General features: G+C 42.7%; 2 protein-coding genes across 2 annotated transcripts; both read right to left on the bottom strand.

Moving 5' to 3' along the window:
• Positions 1–2214: 2214 nt before the first annotated feature.
• Positions 2215–10814, bottom strand: LOC104644061 (sulfotransferase 6B1). Its single transcript, XM_010313566.2, has 7 exons — positions 10538–10814; positions 7601–7746; positions 7050–7139; positions 4810–4936; positions 4282–4376; positions 3709–3865; positions 2215–2567 (listed from the first exon to the last, which is right to left on the bottom strand). Exons 1-7 carry the CDS (start codon positions 10737–10739, stop codon positions 2437–2439), a joined length of 948 nt encoding a protein of 315 aa, XP_010311868.1. The 5' UTR covers positions 10740–10814; the 3' UTR covers positions 2215–2436.
• Positions 10815–13919: 3105 nt separating this feature from the next.
• LOC104644062 (sulfotransferase 6B1) lies at positions 13920–22169 on the bottom strand. Its single transcript, XM_010313567.2, has 7 exons — positions 21410–22169; positions 19784–19923; positions 18773–18862; positions 18001–18127; positions 17100–17194; positions 16424–16580; positions 13920–15857 (listed from the first exon to the last, which is right to left on the bottom strand). Exons 1-7 carry the CDS (start codon positions 21609–21611, stop codon positions 15727–15729), a joined length of 942 nt encoding a protein of 313 aa, XP_010311869.1. The 5' UTR covers positions 21612–22169; the 3' UTR covers positions 13920–15726.
• Between the last annotated feature and the right edge of the window lie 681 nt (positions 22170–22850).

The raw sequence follows: 22850 nt of genomic DNA, 5'->3' as shown, positions 1-22850 counted from the left end.
TCACAATTTTATACCTTTCCTGTCCAAGAAAAAAAATTTCAAGTTGAGCATAAAGTGGATGTACTGCAAACCAAACATCACTTCCTCTTTTTTCTTCAAATGACCTGTTAAGGTATTTTTCAAAGTGATTAAGACAAAATGTAAAGGTATTCAGTAATCCCAAATGCTGGGATTGAAAGATATGGGAAGGGAGAGGAAAAAGGTCCAAGAGTCTGGGTGGCAGGTGTGCCCAGAACACAGGAATGACCTATGTCCTGCAGCGGAGGGAGTCTGTGGAAACGCCAGTCCTCCTGCCTTCCTCCATGAAACAACCTCTGTTCCTGTGCCTCCACAGCAAGTTGAAGTCATCATTAACCTGTTGTGGGTATTATTGCTGTGTTATGTGTAGTCACGCACTTCTGGACTGCAGCAGTGGACTCTCCATTGAGCAAGAAAGACTCACCCATTTTAGGAAAGATGGTGAGAATCACATCATCATTCCTGGTTTCAAAGTATTTCAGAGCTTCCAGTGTTTCTGGGCTGCTAAGAGCCCTTAGGCTACAAAATGCCTTTGCAGGAAAAGAACTTACAGGCCTTGAGAAGCCATCTTTTCATCTCAGTAAAGGCCTTTTGAATATTTCAGTGACTGTTTTCGCATTTCTGGTCAGGCTTGTTTGCTTGTTCAACTCCTTGCAGACACTGAGATGCACACTGCTTTCTGTTATCTAGATACCTTTTGATATCACCATGTAGGAAATAGTAAAGGGCAAGTATTGAGGAACAGATTAAAATGTTGCTAATTCCAAAATTATGGGGCATGGTGGCCTGTCTCTTCTCATCCATGGAAGCCCAGAGTTATATTAAGTCCTACTCTTCTGGGAATGAAAACCTGCAAACCTGCAAATCATCAGGTTCAAACAAACACACCTCTGTGCAGAGCAATTGCACGTGGGCAGCTCTTGCACATAAGTTTAGAAAATCTGATGAAGAAGCAGACTGTGAGTGCCACATCCAAGCCAAATCTGCAACACTCCTCATTATTCCTGTCAGGGAGACATGGGGCAGGGTATGGAGGCCAGGGCCAATACCATCACTCCAGCCAGGAGCAGGGCTTCCAGGAGGAAAAAGGGCAGCCCCAGCCCCAGGCATTGGGCACCTCCCTGGGGACGGTGATGGGCTGAGGATGGGCCAGGACGTGGGCCTGTGGATGGGTGCAGCTTGGCAGGGCCCATGGCCAAACAGGACAGGGCTATGAGGAGCTGGAGATCGGCCCTGCTGTGGCATTGCTGGGGCAGGGGCTGATGGGCCCCAGGGGGCTGACACGGGGTCCTGGGCTATGGGCAGGGTGGGAAGAGCTCTGGGTGCTGGGCAGGGGCAGTAAGGGCTTTGACAGGGCCTTGAGAATTGCCCAGTTTTGTTAATTAATTTTCTGGTTGCTGGTTGCTCAGGTTTTAATCTTAGTGCGGTGTGAGAGTCCTGCAGACGTATCTGGGAATATGGCAGAGGAATCCCTCTTCCAAGGAACAGAATTGCCTTTGCCACATGGAACCAACATTTCCCTAGCTTTTGTGGTTTTCCAAAAGACTGGTTGTGACGAGGTTGTGCATTATGTTCTGCACAGATGTAGCAAGGGCATCTACGCCATCAATGATGGTGTAGAAATCATACCTATCTATGCAGCATAAATGTATTTATTGTCAAGCAAATGCAGCTTTATTAGCTCAGCAACAGGGTCACCAAAGGGCTTCTTTTCCCCGATCCTTTCATTCAAAAGTCACGGTTCTTCCCACTTGCCACTTACCTAATGGTCCCCACAGAAGCCAATGGGAGCAAAACACTCCAGAAAACATACAGCTGCTCATTACTGAAGAATTCATGGCAGTAAGAGCTCAAGAAGTCCCACCCTGCACCAAAGTGTGGAGTTTGCCAAAGTGTCAAAGGCCTTTCTGACCTCACTGCACAAATGTCAACACCATGGTAGCTGTGGTGGATCTAAACCCAGACTATCATGCTCTCTCCATACACAGACATTTGGGGGTTCCAACCCACACCACAAATCCATGTCAAGCCCACTGTGTCCCAGGAGGAGAGGCTCTGTGTTGGTCCCTCTGCCTCACCACTGAGCACTGCAGGGGCTTCATTCACCATCTTAGGCCATGAAGCAGCCACAGGGAAACCACCAAACTGGTGCTATGATGCCTGTGCACTGTCTCCCTCCTGGAAGGATGCCAGGCATTCACTGGAGGCATACACACGTTTTATTTGGTTGCATCAAGCAAAGCACATGCCTTAGGACCATCACAAACTTAAGAATTATCACCCAAATGCTTGGAGGTGCCAGGAAGATCTCTGAGGAGGTTCTCTCTTTTCTCATGGGGAGGAAGCATGGGGACTGTCCACCTTTGGAGAATCATATTTGGAGCATGACTTGCTGTCGTGCTGCTCATCTGCTTATTTTCAGGCCTTGCAGTACACATCATATTTCATCTTTGCCGCCAGCTTTGTTCCTCCTAGGCAGTCTTCAAATTTTTGGTCCATTTCTTCATTCTGAGCTTTAGAGAAGAGATCTCTCCAGTTCCCAACAACCCCTGTGTACAACAAGAAGTACCAGAAACTGAAGGAAGATGCTCCTGAGAGAGGATAACACCTAGGCGGCAATGGGGGAGACTCATTGCCCACATGAGGCAGGAAGGATCTGATTTATGCCCCTAAGAGGTCTGATTGCCTGGGAGAGGCAAGGCAGCAAAGATAAGTGAAGGATGCAGCCAGGTCACAAGGAGTTGCTGGCTGGTTGCCTGCATGCCTTCCCTCCCCAGAGGGTGTTTCCAAGGTGTTTTCATGAAGCTTTTACACAAAAGACAGGGGAACCTGGTTTTGTCACAAGAGAAAGCTCATTCATAAATGTCTCCCTCTAAAGGGGGAAGTTATTTTGAGGGGAAATAAGTGGTAGAGAGGAGAGCAGTTAAATCCTTCTTCCTCCTAGGAGTGGTGAAGGAAAGGGATTAAAGCAAGCCTGTGCCCATGGTAATCAGAAACCAAAGACTCTTGATGCCATGAGGAGCAGCTGGGCTGTCAGAGCTCCGGTCATGGCCCCAGGTCTGTGAGAGACCATCTCTGAGGCCACCACTGACACGTCCATTAAGAGGAACCATATTGAGACTATTCCTCAGCTCCCACTGAGAACATAACACAAACACATATGTGAGGACAGCAGAGAAGTAAGCAATACGTTCCCTTGAGGTTCAAGATACTCTTGTCCCATTAGCTCTCCTCCTCCCAAAGGGTACCTTCATGAAGTGACACATGCAGCCTGGATCCATAATCCAGGATCAGCCTCATCACCTGTCTGCCAGGCAACAGCCACACCACAATCCCTCTGTAAAGAGTAATCATCCAGCCCAAGCTGATTTGGGCCATAGTTGTTAGCATAACATACACCAGCATTGGCCCCCACCTTCACACCTCATTTGCCTAACTAACCAGGGCTGCCATAGGGAAACAGAGCAACATGGAAGCAATGGCTGAGGACCTTAAGCCTGGCACTCTGGTACGTTTCTCACAAACAGGCCCCAAATCCTATCAACAGCAGAAGCTTGTTGTACAGAGAACTCACCAACACTTGTCCTTCCTATGCAGTCTAGTGAATTCATGACTAAGTGAGGAAACCTACTCAGAACTCCTTCTGGAGTTCTACTTTAGAAGGCAGAGTCTCCATTTGCAGAGACTTACCCTTCCGAAAGAGGATGTCCCCAAACTTTCCATGGGTTTCCTTGGATTTCTCTTTCATAGCTTGGAAACTGGTGTTCTTGGCAATTCTGGGAAAATCTTCCTCACACACAGAGAATCCAAAGAAGGCAGCAATCCTCTTCATTCCCAGTATCTGGTCCTGACCAAAGAAATATAGCACAGAGGTGAAATCAAAATACACTGTGGCTGTGGCAAGGAGCCAGCATCTGTTGGGAAGCCCAGCAGAGGAGGCTGTCTCCCATAGCGTGACCAAGGAATTCTAAGAGCTCTAACAGAGACAGAACCCACATATGGTGGCCTCAGCTTCAAGGCTTTTCTTCTCTCCCAAAAGCAACTGCACCTGTGCCAGATATGACTCCTTCCATGAATAGGCAAGGCCATCCTCCTCCTAACCTCCATAGGCCTCCCCCAAACATAAAAGACTAGCTCAGAAAGGCATATCATTCTAAAGGGGCAAACAGGCTTGACCCAAGACTTTCTTCTTCCCCACAGCCATACATATCAGGAGGGGTGCACAAGGTACTCATCAAGGAAGAACTGGGTAAGATGCCACACCTCTTTGAGTTCCTCATAGCTTATCATCATGATCCTCTCATGGTCGATGTATTTGTTCCATTCCACTAAGTGATCGAAGTAGGATCCCCAGGCCACTGTAGACAAAGGAGAGCCATAGTTGGGTAGAGTATTCCCCAAAACAGGCCCTTACCAAATCAGAGGAGTCAGCCCAGATAACTCTCTAAGTGTGGCCCCAGGATGGTGAAGTGGTGACTGGCTCAACACGTTTGTTCTTTCGGCTGAGGTCAGTGCAGGATCCCCCAGCTCTGACCACTAGGTACCACTGAACCACAAGCTCTGTTGCGGCAATGGAAAAGTCAGGCTAAAGCTTTCTCATGAACTCTCTGTTCTGAGTTAGAGACAACAGAAACTGATTCTCTGGTACTCCCTGTTTCTGCCATAACATGGGCCCATCCGCCTCTCCTGGCAGTGCCTTGCTAAGGTATTTTGGAAAAGGATTCCCATGCACAGCATCCTGTGTATGCCCCTCATGTGAGGAGAAATGCCAGAGGATGCAGGGCAAAGTACATTTCCCATTCATGAAGGCTGCAAAGTACTCATCCCAAGAAGTGAAGGATGGCAGCACTGGCATGTTGTTGTAGAAGTGGTAATAGGAGACAGCTGTGTCTTTGGGGTTCCGAACTAGCACAAGGATCTGAAAGAAGAGAACACATAATTTGGTTCTGATTTGGTGACTGACCAAAACACCATCTTCTCAACACATCACATAGAATCATAGAATCATTTAGGTTGGAAAAGACCTTTAAGATCATCGAGTCCAACTGTAAACATAATACTGTCAAGTCCACCACTAAACCATGTCCCTAAGCACCACATCTATGCATCTTTTAAATACCTCCAAGGATGGTGACTCAACCAGTTCCCTGGGCAGCCTGTTCCAATGATTGATAACCCTTTCGGTGTAGAAATTTTTCCTGATATCCAATCTAAACCTCCCCTGGCACAACTTGAGGCCATTTCTTATCCTATTACTTGTTACCTCAGAAAAGAGATCGACACCAACCTCACTACAACCTCCTTTCAGGTCTCCCCTGAGCCTCCTTTTATCCAGACTAAACAATCTTAGCCACTCCTTGTAACACTTGCTCTCTAGACCCCTCCCCAGATTCGTTGCCCTTCTTTGGACATGCTCCAGCACCTCAATGTCTTTATTGTAGTGAAAGGTCCAAAACTGAACACAGTACTTGAGGTGCAGCCTCACCAGTGACATGTACGGGTGGACAATGCGGCAGATGCATCCGCCCCGACAAAGCCTGTGGGAAAACCTTCCCACCACAGTTTGAATTATGCCCTCAGGGCATTGGCAGTTTCAGTTGACAGGAGACAAAGCTGAGGTCTTTGGCCAACAGGGACCTACATGACCATATGTGACCACAGGTCAGATTCAAACTGGGTATAAATGGAGTCCCGTGAGGGGTCCACCTTGAGTCGGTCTCCCTCAGGGTCTGTGGTCGGGGGCTCTCCCCATGGGTTGGGACGCTACCTGCAGTTCATCTTCTGTACAGATTGAGAGACCTCATCTTACACAGGTGAGTGATTTTGCGCATTTTTGGTCATCAACCATAAACCTTAGGAGCTCTTAAGTCAGTGGTGTAGTACTAATTTCCCAACCGACATGCTGAACCTGTGAATAGTTAATGTCTGTTGGAGCCAGAGTTGTTTCAGTTAGAACAAAACTTAGGTTTTCCCCTTCCATCTTGTAAAATAAATATTTTTGGTTTGATTGTTTGTTGACTGGACTGGCCTAGTTTGTGTGGTTCCGTGACAGACGATCACTTCCCTAGTCCTGCTGGCCACACTATTTCTGAGACAAGCCAGGATGCTGTTGGCTTTCTTGGCCACCTGGGCACACTGCTGGCTCATGTCCAGCCATCTGTCAACCAACACCCCCAGGTCCTTTTCCACTGGGAAGCTTTGCAGCCACTCTTCCCCAGGTCTGTAGTGCTGCATGGGGTTGTTGTGACCCAAGTGCAAGACCCGGCACTGAGCCCTGTTGGACCTCATGTAATTGGCCTTGGCCTATCGATCTAGCCTGTCCAGACCCCTCTGCAGAGCCTTCCTACCCTCAAGCAGATCAACATTCCTGCCCAACGTGGTGTTGTCTGCAAACTTACTTGTCCACTACCACCCACCAGACCATACAATGCTGGTCTAATTCTTCTTCTTGAGCAAGAAATCACAGCTTTGGCAGGCCACTTGCTGCTGATGTGAACTTCAGGTTGAAATCTAGAAGTTTGTCAATGATGCCTTTGGGACATAGCTCTGAGCTAGTTCCAATCCAGAGAAATGAGCTCATGGGCTACTGAACAGGAGAGACACAAGCAGGCTGTGAGCGCACCCTTGCTTCTCTCTGCAGCAGTTCCCACTGAAGACTATATCTCAGCTCCAGCCTCTGGGCTTTCCACAGGCACCCTGGTCTTGGAGGCAAGTTAAAGCAAATGGAATAACTGTTTGCCTTGCTCAGTTTTCTGACACAAACCTGGAATCATTTTTCTGGAGAACTGAAGGGGCAGTGACACCCAGCAACAAGCTTACTGATAGTAACCTCTTGAGTCAGCAAAGCTGCTGCTGGGAGAGGATATTTGTTCACAGTCTTAGCACACAGCACTCTGCCTCTTCAACCTTGGAAATGTGCCTGTGCATTGACCAGCCGAGGTGAAAGTGCAGAAAACATATCTCACACAGACAGAGGAAAGCTAATTTGGGGTGGAAAAGCTTTTGCAGTGTGATGCAAAGAGAAGACTCACCTTAGCCTTACTTTGGAAAATGGACGGCGGCAGGAGATGAGGTGGCAGATGGGTTTGTATAATTCTTCTGGAAGGCAGTTTCTTCATCCTCTTTAAAGCAAGTTGGAAGAAATGTGACAGGACAGAAGTAGCTTATTCAGTGACATGTGCCTTTTCAGGAATTCTGGGTAATAAGAAAAGGTGAGACCAGACAAGAATGATCTTGTCCCTTGGAAAACCCACAGGGATGCACTGGTGGTGTAGGCTTCTGCCAGCCTCAGCCAGAGAGCACCATTTCACATGAGACTGGCCTGAGGACAGGACACCCAAGAGAAAGGTCTTACTGATCAAACTCACTGGGTCCAGGGCTGGAGCTCACTGTGGCTCCTCAGCACTGTTTGTGCTCTAGGGCCCTTGTGTTGGGACACCAAGGGCAATAGCATGTGCTACTTGTGCAGATCATAGCTATTGTTAAGGCTCTAGGCTCTCCATTGCCTCTGAGATCAGCCATTGTCTTTCAGCTATTGCTACCTATAAGAAGAGCAGTGCTAATATTTTCAGTTTCTACCAACCTCATATACCCCAGGATCTCCAAATTCTAGACGTGGAAATGTCTCTAGCTTCTTTTCAGCATTTATTCTCTCTTTCATTTCTTCTTCTGTATATTTGGCATCTGTTGATTCCAACTCTTTCACCATTTGGTCAAGCCAGTTGGTTCCTGAAAAGATAAAGATGCCAGTAGCATTATATTGTACCTTAGCCTGTCAACATGTGGGTGTGCTGGTTTTGGCTGGGATAAAGTTAATTTTCGTCATAGTAGCTGGTATGAGATTATGGTTTGGATTTGTGCTGAAAACAGTGTTGATTGATAACATAGAGATGCTTTCATTCTTGCTGAGCAGTGCTTGCACAGAGCCAAGGCCTTTCTGTTTCTCTCACTGCCCTGCCATCAAGTAGGCTGGGGGTGCACAAGAAGTTGGGAGGTGACACAGCTGGGACAGCTGACTCCAACTGACCAAAGGGATACTTAACACCATATGATGTTGTGCTCATCAGTAAAAGCCGGAGGAAGAAGGAGCAAGAAGAAGGAAGGGGGGGAAGTCTGGAGTGATGGTGTTTGTCTTCCCAAGTGACTGTTACGCATGATGGAGCCCTGCTTTCCTGGTGATGGCTGAACATCTGCCTGCCAATAGGAAGCGGTGACTGAATTCCTTATTTTTCTTTGCCTGCATGCATGGCTTTTGCTTTATCTAACTGTCTTTATCTCACCCCATGAGTGTTTCTCTCCCCCATCTCACTGAGGGGGAGTGAGCAAGCAGCTGTGTGGGGCTTAACTGCCAGCTGGGGTTGAATCACAACAGTGGGCAATAATCAATAAGGGCATGCCAAAAGCTATCAGGGACAGAGCGGTCAGCCAGACGTTGTGGAGTGCTACAGTGCTCACTTTAGAAGCACATCCCATCCCTCAGTGGAAACAGAAGCAGACCTCTATTGCTCTGTCCAGCTCTGGAACTTTTTGGTCACCTCAGACTACTCCTTGTGGAAATTACTCAAGAGCAGTGGTGCTCCCAGCACAGGACCAACTGAATCATCCCTTGACTGTTTCTGCTGTCCTTCCACAGTGCTGTCTTTGGGAACACTCTTTTCCTCCCAACCAGTTTATGGTCTCTTCATGATCAACACAGTTTGGCCTCATTCCCAGCCCCCAGCTAGGCTTCCATAACTGGCAGCAGAAGGGGTAATCCACCAAACCACCAGGCAGTCAAGCTCCTGTCACCGTCTTTGCACCAGGCTTAGCTGTCTTGGCCTCTGCAACATGGCCAAACCGGTGTGTGAGGGACTGGGCTTGAAGACCCCAGTCTCAGTTTTCAACTAATACTTTCTGGGATGTGTAGGTGGACCCTCACACCTTTAAACCATTTCTGCGTGCACAGCTCTACAGGCTGCACACAAAGAGGATGTGATAAGGATAAACAATTCTTCTTTTTCTGCAAATGACCTATTAAGACATTTCTCTAAAGTGAATAGGGAAAAAATGAAGGAATGTAAAATGCCCATAGTGAAAGAGACAGAGGAAATAGTCCAGTCTTGGTGGCATTCATATCTTTCCCTCCTTTTAGATACATGGGAATCAACTGCATTCTGCAGTGCAGTAAGTCTATGGAAACAGCAGTTCTTCTGCCCTCATTAGCAGGATCTATTCCCTGTATTGCCCTTGCAGCGAACATACTTTCCTGTATTAGCAAGAGTGGTCAGAATATCAAGGGATGTGATTATCCTGCTTTACCCAACACTTGAATATTGTGTGCAGTTCCTGCACTGAAGCGCAAGTGATTTTGAGAATCTGGAGAGAATCCTGCTGAACTTTGTGAAATCACTGGGAGCTGGAGCAAACGAAATGCATAGAAAGGCTTGGTTTGCTCAGGCTGGACAAAAAAAGTTAAGGCAGGGGGAATCTCACTGCAGTCTTCCACTACAGGAGCTTATAATGAAGACAGAGTCAAATCTTCTGAAAATCGGCCAGGAAATTACAAAAGGGGCATATTAAAAATCACAACAAGGGGATGTCTGACTGCATAGAAGTAAAAAAGCAAATCCCCGCAAAAAACACTATAGTGGGAAAACACTGCAATAGATTTCCAGTGGGTGCTTGTATTGGGTCTGGCTGAGGTGGAGTTAATTTTCCCCACAGCAGCCCTCTCAGCGCTGTGCTGTGTATCGGCAGCCAGCGAGGTGTTGGTAACACACCAGCGTTGTGGCCGCTGCTGAGCAGATCTGGCACAGCACCAGGGCTGTCTCTGCAACATTCCCCCCACACCACCACCAGTATGTGGGCAAGATCTTGGGAGGGGACACAGCCAGGAGAGCTGACCCAAACTGACCAAAGGGATATTCCATGCCATATGACATCTGCTCAGCAAGAAAAGCTAAGAGAAAGAAGGAGGAACAGGGGCATTTGTTATTACAACAATTGTCTTCCAGAGCAACTGCGATGTGTACTGAAGTCCAGCTTTCCAGGAAGTGGCTGGACATCATCTGCTGATGGGAAGCAGAAAATAAATCTTTTGTTTTCCTTTGCTTCCACATTTGGCCTTCGCTTTTGCTTTATTAAGCTGCCTTTATCTTGACCCATGAGGTTTTTTCCCATCTTATTTTCTCCCCCCATCCTGCTGAGGAGGGGAGCGATAGAGCGGCTTGGTGGACACCTGGCATCTAGCCAAGGTCAACCCACCACAGTGGTGAATCTCCACCCTCAAAGTTTTAAAACTCTTCTGGACAAAGCCTTGAGCAAGCAAACCTAACTTTGAAGGTCAGGTCTTTCCCCTGCTTTGAGCAGGAGGTTGTACTATTTGACCTCCAGAGATGCCTTACAACTTAAATTCATCATCCTATGAAGGCTGGTGTCACCATAAGTTTTTCTCAGGTATTAGTGCTGTGTTAAATGATGGCACAAACTTCTGGATTGCAGCATTGTATACTTGGCTAGTTATCAAGAAAACACCACTCACCTGTTTTAGGATAACCTGCTAGAATCACATCATCGGTCCTGGTTTCAAAGGTTTTCAGAGCTTCCAAAGTTTCTGGGCTGCTAAGTGTAGCAGGGTATAAAATACCTCTGTAGGAAAACAGCATGTCTTCTGGGGTAATCTTGTCACTCTGTGAAAAAGAACTTTCCACTATTTCGATGACTCTTTCTCTATTTCTGCTCATGTTTGTATCCCCGTGGAACTCTTTTCAAACAAACAGATACAGGCTGTCTTTCCACAATGCAGAAAAACTCTATGCAACATATCAGCAAATCAGACAGGGTGTTCACTCAGGAATGAAGGTAGAAGTCACTGATTAACTCTGTACTCTGTTAACTCCTTTTGAAATTACAGAACTGGAGACTGACAATTGTGACGTAGAGTTTTTGCTGCAGCTGATACTCAGAACAGGAATCTATTGGGGCAACAACTAACAGCATTCAAAATGTTAAATGAAACCAAAGAAGGACCTATAAATGATATTCCCTGAAATATTTTTAACTGGTGAGCAATGCAGTGCAATTTGCAAACTGGACAACCAGCATGCAGTGTAGGTGTGGATAGCGGATCTCAACCTAGCTTGCTATTGACTCCGCTGATGGATACACATCCAAGGGTGCATCTTCCTCCCAGATGATGGCTCCATCCTGCAGTCAATCACTGTAACATCTTCACTTCAGGCAATATCTCCAGAGCTAAGGACAGTACCACCTAAGCCATACTTCTGATTAAATACTCACATTTGACACTTTCGCTTCACCAAATCCTACAGGACAATTACTTTCATGTGAAGCTCTAATATTTAGGTTCTGAGTTAACATGAATCAAATCCTACCGGTATGACTTCAGTTCTATTTCTCTCTATACATGTCCATAATTTAACCTTCAGGTGAAATTGTTCTTAATGGGGGAGTTGTTGGTATTCTGGCTGATGCCTTTCCAGAAGGTAAGAAGTACTGAGACGGAGAAATAGGTATCTCCATAGAGCATCCCAACAAACACATGCAATATAGGAAGGCTGAATAACCCTGAATTATTCTGTCTTTCATGTCCTTGACTATAGCATGAGTCTCATTCACTATCCATATATCAAACACACAAAGCGCTCCACACTGCTGTGCATCACAACCTTGTCTGTTTCTTCATAAATGGATGTTAGACACTATACACAAACCTATACACAAGCTTAATTAAGCATGAGGATGTGTCAAATCAAAAGCGCAACTGTAAGACCTGGAAGATTGCTTACAGTTACTTACAAAGAATAATTTAAAATTATTTTTCTGGTCTCCCAAAATGCAGAACCATCGAAATAGACCATTTTATTGGAAATATTTTCTCTAGTAGTGCTATTTTACTCATAAAATCTGGAGACACCATTAATATATTATGCCTTCTGCCAGCTTTGTTATTGTTTTCAGTTTTCTGTCCATGTGTTTACTCTGAGTTGCAAGGGAAAAAATCTCCTCCCATTTGCCAATACTAAAGAGTAAGAGCATCAAGGAATTAGCAGTTTTCCTCCTGCCTCCAGAGCCAGCTGCCTGAATCCTGAGGGAGCCAGATCACTGTAACACGTCAACATGAAATCGATCAACCTGTCACCTGAGACTCTGGGGACACGGGTGCCTCCAGGTCCTTTAACCCTTGGACCCTGATGTCTGCTCATGAGCGAGGCCCTCGATGCTGTCACAGCCGCCTGGCGGGCTGCTCAGGAGCTGCAGAGGTGAGGGCTCAGAGCAGCCCTGTCTCTCTGGAGAGGATCAGGGGAACCAGGAGTCCTGAGGGTGTCGGGAGTCCCAGTCCCAGTGCTGTCTGCCCAGCAGCCCAGTGCCTTGGGGTAAGCAGGTGAACCTGCAAGGAGGCTGTATGACTGAGGTACTGCTCACATGGTCCCCAGGGAAAACTCTGAGTTGTTCATCTACACAAAAATCTGCCTTGGATGAAGTGCTGTCAGCAGGAGCATTTGCAATACAACAGAAAGAGAAGATTCACCTTAGCCTTGTTTCAGAAAATGGATTGGGGAAAGACCTGAGGTGGTATATGGGTTAGTATATTTTTTCTGGTTTCTTCTTCATCTTTAAAGCAAATAGACAGAAAGACAATGTAAGCATCCTCTTCAGTGGAAATATATCATTTCGGGAATCATAGGTAACAAAAAAGACTAGACCAGAAAGAAAGTTTTTTGGTTTTTTGGGTTTTTTTTGGACAATTGGTAAGGAATTAGCAGTGATAAAGTTTGAAAATCACTGCTATTGTGTCAGTCAACTATGTCTTACCTTGAAAAGAGATTCCCAAGGTTTTCTGAATTGATTCTCACACTCACTGCCTTCACCTCTTCTTACTTTTCACCCCCTCAAAATGCTACTCATTCATCAACTCTCCTTGCCCACATTCATTTTTTGACATGGCATCTTGCCTTTTCCATTCTCCCCTCTCCCACCTCTTTACCCCACAGAATGCAAGGGCCCACAGAGTGTCTCTAATGGAGCAAAAGCACATGAGGTGCTAGTGCTCTGAATAGCTCTGTCCTTCAGGGCAAAGGATTGTAAGGGCAGAAAGGGACTGAACCCACAGCCCTGGGATGACACAGGACAGGATTAACTTCAGAAACAGGTCATGATCTGGTTTTCCATCAGATGAGCAAGGGCGTGTCTACTGTTTAGGTGTGCAGTATCAGTTCACAGTGATCTAAACAAATGATCCTCCAAGTATTGCTGCTGATGGCCCTGCTTCCAGGTGCCTTTTGTCACTGTTACATGAATTCCTGGGAACACAAATCTACTCTCGGTACTTGAACTTAATTTCTATAACCACATTTGTAAGTTACCATCTCCATATACAAAGCCATAAATTCGATGATCTAGATTGTGTCTCTTTTGTCATATAATTTCAGAACCTCTTTGATGCTGTCATCTACTGTATCTTCTATCTATGCCCTATTCAAGAGGTAAGTTATGTTTTAAAGGAACATGAACGGCTTTGACATCGTTCATACTTACCACCTTATTATCCTCAAAATGTTTCATGGTTGGTTGCTTTGTCATTTTTGCTATAAATTTCCAGGTATCAAGTTAACATAACTGCTCTATTTTGATTCTTCTTTCTCATATTTTTAAACATGGCTATTATGTATACTCTCCTCCAGGCATCTGGTACCTTTCTGGGTTCTTACAGATAATTTCTAGTTGTTTGAAGATGGCTTGTGTCAGGACTTTCAGATGCTCTGCTTTTGAATTCATTCATTTTTTCTAAATATTGTAAGTATTATTTCTAGCACTCCTACTTCTTTGCAAAACTCTGCATTTCTACATGTCCAGGCAGAATTAACCACTTTTAGAAGAATGAAGCAAAAAGTCATTGAGTATTTTTTCTTTTCTAGTGTATCTTTTATTTTTACTTCTTATATGCTTAAGTGATGGATCTATAAATTGGGTGTGGGTTTTTTTCCTGTTTTTAATTCAATTATATTTAAAGAACCTTATTTTGCTATTTTTCCAGAACAGGTAGCTGAAGTGAAGTTGGTCCCTGGACAGGTCTGAAATGCTGTGTTCACAGCTCCAAATACCAATGCTGGTACAAAACAGCTGAGTATTGTAATGTCTTGTACCATCACCTTTAGCAATCCCATTTTCTCAGTAGAGCCAGTTTCAGCGAACTTTGGCATCTTCAAGTTTCAGAGAATTTCCAGTTATGGAAATTAATCTATTTCAGTGTTTAAATATTAATTTAAGTTAAAGCTTAACTCTAGACACATATGTAAATCAAGAATGAACAGAGAGAATGCTACCTGTAGTTTTGTGGTAAGAGCACTCCACTGGCATTAATGGTGAGAAACATAATCTTCTGTAGTCACTACATTTTCTTTTCCTATTTTATGGCTGGAGCACGGAAAAGCAGTTCTTAGAAGTGGCACACAGGTGTATAGATTAAGGACTCTCTTCAAACACAAGAAAAAGATATTAACTCTGTGATTTTGCTTTTTACTAACCTTTATACAGGTAGAAACATGGTCTTCAGTGGAGCAAGTGCAAATTTATATGATATTAAAAAGAAAATTATGTGGGATTTTTGTGATACAAAGAGATAATTATTCAGGATTATACATAACTCAGCACTTCTCAGACCCCACCTGGAGTACTACGTCCAGTTCTGTTCACCACAATTTGAGAAAGACATAGACAGACTGGAAGTGGTCCAAAGGAGGGCCACAAAGATGAGAAGGCTCAAGGGGAACCTCATCACAGTATTGCAGTACTAAAGAGCAGCTACAAAGAGGACAGAAGGTCTGTGTTCACAAGGAGCCGCATGGAGAATACAAGGTGAAATGGGTACAAGTTGCACAAGGAAAGGTTTCATCTCAATACAAGAAATAAATCCTTTACAGTGAGAAAAATCATTCACTGGAACAACCTCCCCAGGGATGTTGTAGAGTCCTCATCACTGGAGGTTTTCGAGATGCAATAATCTCATCTTGGCCCCTTTTTCCATGAAAGGTTGGACCAGATGATCTTTCGAGGTCCCTTCCAACCTGGGCTGTTCTATGATTCTAAAAGCAGTGCCTCTGAGTGGATCTTGCCTGTTAGCACCAGCCCGTAATCTGAAATCCATCTTGAAATTATGATTCAGAGAGATTAAAATACCGAAGAATGCTGACCCTCCATTCCCCTTCATTCTCTGCCCTCTAGCTTTGATCTATGCTGAAGTCATGGGGAAGATAATAATTTCTTATTAAGGTTGTGTCAGATCCATATTTTTGCTAGTGATCTTTTCTGTGAAGATGTTGCCTAATTTGAAACATTTTTGAAAAAAAAAAAAAATCTACATATGAAACTTATATGTACTTATATTACTTATATGTACTCTAGAAAGACTGAGTTTGGCTAGAAGGAGAAAAGGGGCATTTCCTTCCAGGTGACAGCTACTGAAACAGGGCTGTTAAGTTTCTCTGGGTATGGTAAGTTGCCATCTTATTCAGCACATGAGTGTAGCCCAAGCAAGCCAAAGATCTTGCCTTTAAAACAAAAGATTGTCACTGTAAAGGCTGCTGCAACGTGATTATTACAGTAATTCTAAAGTGCTTGGATCATTTTATATAGTTTTCTAGTATATAGCATTCAGATGATTTGAGAGTGCATTGGAAAGCTCTTGCTCTAACCACATTTCATTACTCTTCAGGCTTTACAGTACACGTCATACTTTAACTTTGCTCCCAGTTTAGTTCCTCCTACGTGTTCTTCATATGCTTTGTCCATTTTCTCATTCTGATCTTCACTGAAAAGATTCTTCCAGTCACTTACACCACCTTCAAAGAAGAAAAGAAACTCTTGAAAAACAAGAAACTGTATTATTTTTTTATTCTATAGATGTGTCATTCTTGTTCCATGGTACCCTAAATGGAGTTGGTCCATTTTTCAAGATAAAACTTCACTTATTTTTGCACCAACATAATTTCGTGAAGTCAGGGGACCCTACACTCTCCTAAAATTGTGATAACACCACTCAGGCTGTTTGGCCCACTTTTGTTGGCTTACGTAAACCTCTAATGGCTGAAGAATCAGTGATCCTGGCACAGAGATGGAGAGGAGTTCAGGTACAAGACAGTTCCTCCTTCCTGCCAGTCATTTGTGGGCCTCTAAAATTTGCTCTGTGCAGTTGCTACTCCTGTGCTGGCTGTAGCCTGCTGCCAGAGCCTTGCTGGGTCTCTTCCTCACCAGTGCTCCTTGACTAGTCTTCTCAAGCGTAACAGTGATAACCTACTTGATACTAATCTGTAATGCTAATATGCGTGCAAATAAGAAGCAAAAGATGGGTGGCTCAAGTTCTTGAGAGTGTAACATTTCTACTTCTGGACCTCTTGGAGCTTCCTACCTTTGCGGAAGAAAACACTGCCAAATGCCCCATGGGTCTTCTGCGAGTTCTTTTTCATTGATTGGAAGCTGCTCCTCTCTACCACGCTCTGAAGCTCTTTCTCGGTCAGGGGAATCCCAAAGAAAGCAGCTATGTTTTTGACACCCAGGACTGGATTCTGAAAAGAGGCATGTAACATACCACATGACATTCAAACAAATTACACTGCTTTCCAAGGTGTTTGCACTTCCCTACATCTCTGCTGGCTACATATATAGAATATTCATAGAGTTCAGTAGGGCTGGAGTGGTGCATAGCGTTTCTCTTCTCCATAATTATTTCAGAGGAGATATGAGCTGTCTTTCTATAGATCACAAAAGATAGTACATTATTTACAGTTGAGCAAAATCTACACTGTTGAATATATAATAATTCCCCAAAAAATTACTTGGTATTTTGATTTACACTGATTTTGGCTTATATCACAGCTAAAGAGAAAACAAGAATCATTTTCACAAACAAAATTCTAAAAAAGGCTTTTAAGTTTGAATTTCACCTTTCCTTCCCTTAAAACAAGAATCTATCATCTCATACAGTATCACACAGTTTGAATACACTACATGAATATAATGGTTAATTGGTTTAGGAACAAATGCTCTCTGAAGTATAAAATATGTGTAACTATTGGTAACCTCACCTCTTTTAGCTCTTCGTACGTTATTGTCATAACATTTTCATCATCAACATATTTGTTCCATTTGGAAAGGTATTCAAAGTAGCATCCCCAGGGCACTAAATAAAACAAAAGAATCCTAAGATGAAGCATAAATGAAGATTAGACAAGCTCCTATGAAATAAACCGACTTTTACTCTTTAAATTGGTCCCTCAGCCATAGGCATTATTAATCATGTCTTTGCCAGAGTTTACACCCTTCTGTGAGAATTATGGGGTTTTGCTCCAGGCTGTTCTGACACGTGCACATGACTCAGGCATATGATACAGTTTGTAAGTCGGTACAGTAAAACTTGTTTGCATTTCAAGACAGATGTGAGTCCACCAAAGAGCTATCAGTACTCAATCCATTTTGCAGACTCCCTTAATCCAGTTTAAAACCTTGTTTAACCCTACCTTCTGCTGGCCATGTGATATGCCAAACTGAAGAATTTACATAATTTTAAACTAGTGGGATTATTTTCTTTCTTTTTTAATGCACTAGACTTAGTCCAAATCATTCCTCTGGTCCAATTTGGCATGTAGGTGTTCAGATGTCTGTGTAGGCACAAGATGATGGACATTGGAAAGGAGAGGTGAAGGGGATCCAAGGAGGATCGATAAGGAGGAACTGGCTCTTCCAGAGAAAACACCAGTTTATGCAAGCTAAAGCAGATTGTGGAAGTGCAGTTTTGATATGGATTTATCCTCAGGCAGTAAGACAAGTACTGCAAACTTTAGTTCAAATTTCTAACTTTCTGTCTTTAATCTCTGCTTTTGTACTGTAAACCAAAAAATCCTAGTGAAGCTGAATTACAAAGTGCAAGGTTTTTAGACAAAGTCAAAGCATTTGAATAATTGACACAGACAGAAGAATATACTGTACTTTTCTTCGTCATGAAAGCTACAAAGAAATCATCCCAGGTCTCATAGGAGGGAAGAGTAGATATGCCATTGGAAAAATGGTAAAAAGATGTAGCTACATCTTTTGGATTGCGAATCAGCAACAATATCTAGAAAAAATGAAAATATTTTATTTGTAGAGAAAGACATAACAGATTTTAGTATGAAGAAAATAATCTACTTTATAATTGCATTTTAGGAAATTTCTAATATCTTGTATACTACTTGCAGAAGTAGCATTTTCATTCTAAATTCAGAAGATGAAGGATTTCACTTTGCTTCAGTACCTTGTGAAGATGATTGCCTATAATTTTTAAAATATCTTTTACAGATTAATCAAATTAATTATGCAGAATCTAAGTATGTTTTGCTTGATACAAGCACCATCCATCATTTAGGTAGTGGGGAAAAATCACAAAAATACAAACTCTCTCTGAAACTTGACACACTGAAGCCCTCACATGTGACAAACCCATAAAATGCCTCCCATAAGAATTTGTGTCAAAATGCATTTTACTGCTGGAGGATTTGTTCCACCCTCCCATCTCACTTGTGGAGAGTGACACAAAGGTGTCAATAAGGATGAACTGAGATTAAGTGAGATGACTGGCAGTGCTTAAACAGGCATGTAGAAATGGCCAGGCTAAACACTTAAGTATAAGAATGATTCTGAAAATTGGCAGAAAAGTACTACATTGGCTTTAAAAAATATCTGTTGGAATGTTTGCTTTCAATACATTAAAATCAGCACTCACCTTAGCTTTACTTTTGAAGATAGACCTGGGAAGATTTTCAGGAAGGAGATGAGTGAATATAACTCTTCGAGAAGGTAATTTGTTCATTCGCTTTAAGAATCGGAAGGAGGAAAGTAGACAGTTAGTACAAGTATTCTTTTCATCACCCTATAATAAAATATGGCCCTGCTAAACTTATGAAAAGTTATTGGCTGATAGAAGTACTTATTTTTTTGCAAGTGTTATCCTGGGATCTTAGTGGACTGCTCTGAGTAGCTCTAATCTTCAAAAGCCCCTGAGAATGAGTGATTGGAAAAAGATTATCCTTTGCTAATTCTCTTCAGTGATAATGAATTTAACATGTTCTGTTAGACAAAGGATCAAATCTAAAGGTAAGATGCAGACTTTACCTGGGGGTATGTGAAAGCTGAAGGATGTCAAGGAAAGAGAGAAGGAGTGAGGAGGAAGAGCTAGTAAAAGAGACAAAAGCCAGTATTTCGGTATTTGACATTTCATAGAATCATAGAATCATAGAATGGTTTGGGTTGGAGGGGACCTCAAAGACCATCTAGTTCCAACCCCATTTGCCATGGGCAGGGACACCCTCCACTAGACCACGTTGCCCAAAGCCCCATCCAGCCTGGCCTTGAACACTGCCAGGGATGGGGCATCCACAACCTCTCTGGGCAACCTGTTCCAGTGCCTCACCACCTTCACAGTAAAGAATTTCTTCCTAATATCTAATCTAAATCTACACTTTTCTTTTAGTTTAAATTCCGTGAAACTCTTCTTACATACAAAACATACTACAGTAAATTTCTGCATATCTAATGAGCATGTGCTATTCTCAAGCCCTTTGAAGTGTCCATTTATCCCTCAGCATTTGGCGATGCAATTGAAATTCATCCTGACCAGATGCCACATACGGAGAAGTGGGAGAGTTCTTATTAAATGGTGGAATATTTCACACACCATGTATTCAACATCTGAAGCACAAAATTTCAACAACTTTCATATGTATTCTGTGCCCACCTCATATTTCCCAGCATCTCCAATTTCAAGGTAGGGGAACTCTTCTAGTTCTTCATCATTCATGCTGCTTTCTTTATTCTGCGTTTTCTTTTGAAATATGGCTACCAGATCACTTAAGATTTGACCTAACCAGTTTGTGCCTGAAAGGGGAAAAATACAGAATTGTTTGTAAAACATTTAGAATAAACAGAAATGGATTTGCCAGGAAAGCCAAGAGGCAGATTGTACTACCAGGTGAGTTGCCTGGTCTCCTTTCAAGTGATACAATCACAGCTGACTATCTGGACAGTCCCATCTCAGGGTACTACATTTGCTCTTTATAAGGATACATTTCTCCAACTCGTACAGCTCAGTACATCATAAATTAACTTGTATATTGTAAATTAACTAATAAAGGAGAAGAACTAGTAAGATTCATATAGGAAAACATGCATTAATGTAATAAATTTTTATTGTGACAAATATAAGGGAGACTGGGGTGGTAAACCTGTATGTCAAAACCTGGTATATTATATATGTTTTCTGACATGCTGCACAGGATTATCTTGGGAGGAAAGACGGGTCACAGAACTTCAACACAGGAGCAGAACTAGATTTGAAAATTGTGCTGTACGTGCTCATTTTCTTTACCTATAGGCAAAAATTCTCTGAAGTGACATTTCCTATACACATTTATTATATTTTTATTACAAACGTAAAAAAGAGACTGTAGAGAACGCCCATCTTTAGTTTACCATTTCCTGCCTTCTGGACACTGGGTTCCTACATCTTTGTCACTACAGTCTTAATAACTGCATTCTGGTGCATAGCATTTCTTCAAAAAGAAAATATGATAAAAAAAGCAAAAACTTTACAATCCTGTCAGCTGTGAATATCTACCGTAAGACAGTGTGAATCCAATTGCTGGAGGAGATAAACATCTACATTAAAATGGATGTGAGATACATCTAATCCAAATGTATAGCTCTGATATGGGCCAGTATAGGGTGCTTTCAGGCAGAAGGAGCAAAGATGCTGGGTAAACTCGCAACCCTCGCAAAGATCGCCGCTTGATTTCCCAATAGTCAAAGATCAGTGTGATCACTTCAAGTGTTACAAAAATAATTTTTGTGATAGTTATGGATTTCAGATATTCTTGACATCTATACGAAATAAACTAAAGAATAGGCAGCATGGCATGCGAAGATACCAAAAGCTCCATTTTGTGTAAAACATACAAAGCTATTAACTTTACAAATACAAATGTGAAAGCAGATCCTGCAATATCAGGTGATCTGGTTATCTCTGGTGTGAGAACTGTATTTTAATTCTCTCTAATTTCTGCATTTAACTTCATAACTATAAAAAGTAAAGATAATAACAACCTTTACATGTTATAGAAAAGAAAATCAGATGTCTTTTTCTTAGTAATTTGAAAAATTCCCTATATAAAATCTTCATAAACAACTTTGTTGTGCTTTTTAAGAACAAAATTAGTTCTACAAAATTTTGTGAAAAATCTAATACTATTATTTAACATAATATATAATATGTCATATATCATATAAATCTATTACATAAGTTAGTGCAAACTTACTTATTTGTCATTACATAACTTTATTTATGAAGAAAGTAAACTATATTCACCAGATTTAGGGTATCCTGCCAAAATGATATCATCACTTCTGACTTCAAGGGACTCCATAGCTCTGAATACTTCAGCACTGCAAAATGTAACAGGGTAAAGAATCCCCTTGTAAGAAAAAAGCAGTTCGTCACGATCCATTTTGTTAGCAGCAATAATTGCCTTGTCTATGATATCAGTAAATTTTTTCCTGGGTTTCTCCATTCTTCTCTCTCTCTCTCTCTCTCACACACAGGCTCTGTCACAGGGTGAAATGCTATGCAGAAAGAGCGCACCATAGATTACGTTTTAATGGGGGCGGGGTTGTTTTTTGTTTGGGTTTGGGTTTTTTTGACCCTGTGAGCAATAATTTACTATTTCTGAAACTGTAAAGAAATACGCAACTCCAGTCAATGACCTTATGTCATTTGAACCTTTTGAAATCAACAGACGTTGAACATAAGCAAACAAGAAAAACAAGAAAATACAATTGCTTTCTAGGTTAAATGGCTTAAGTAACTTTAAAATATCATGCCAAAAAATCTGTAATTACAGCACAGAGTTCATAAAATATATCAAAACAGAACGACGTGAATTGCAGGCTGGGGTTTAAACGGCACGATCACATTCCTCATGGCAGTTCTGCTCTTTTCAGTACTCACTCTGCTGGGATTTTTTTTACTGTTATATTACTCATCATTCTCACTCGCTAGGGACTAAACTGTGGACCGTCCCCTCCAGCTGGTGCCCCGAAGGGCACGTAGACACATATGCTCTTTGGCCGTCATTCGGACTGCAGTACAGAGTTCTGGCTTTCTGGTGGTTACACGGAAATGACTTATTCATATGTGTTCTTTCATTAATGAGCTCAATCATTGTTTAACAATAGATCAGTCATTACTGAGTTGGTAATAACATAGCCTCAGCTACAATGATCAGCATTTATAATGCACTTCAGGTGATGAGCTTCTGACTGTGCTAACCTCAGTAGAAAAAAGTTAGGCCCAGGTTTAATATTCAAGTCTCTGGCAAGAAGATGGGTCATAAGGAACAAGAAAATAGTTCCCCCAAAAAATTCATGCCAAGCATCTAAATACCATTCTTTCTTATCTCCATCTTTTGAATGCTGCCTGTTGGGCACTTGGAGCAGGAGGACCAGTGACTGCATACCTGTATGCTTTTGCCATTTGCTCGCCCTGGTGGATTCACACCTGGACCTTGAGGCATGCTGCAGTGCTCATGGGATGACCTAGCCCTACATTTTTACATCAATTTTCTCCAGTCCATGTAAACCTTTTGCTTTTGCCTTCATCTCCTCTTTTCTGTAAAACTATGTCAATGTAGAAAGACCACCTATGTACAGGCGTCATCTGAACCAAGTGGACATCATATGACTCCTCCTCGATCCACTTGTTGAATGAGATCTGTGGCAAAGTGCAGCCAGTTGGCACCACCTGCATCACT

Source organism: Balearica regulorum, chromosome 3, assembly GCF_011004875.1.
Source record: "Balearica regulorum gibbericeps isolate bBalReg1 chromosome 3, bBalReg1.pri, whole genome shotgun sequence".
NCBI lineage: Eukaryota > Metazoa > Chordata > Aves > Gruiformes > Gruidae > Balearica > Balearica regulorum.
The sequence above is the reverse complement of the archived record's forward strand: the minus strand, read 5'-3'. Positions and strand labels throughout refer to the sequence as shown.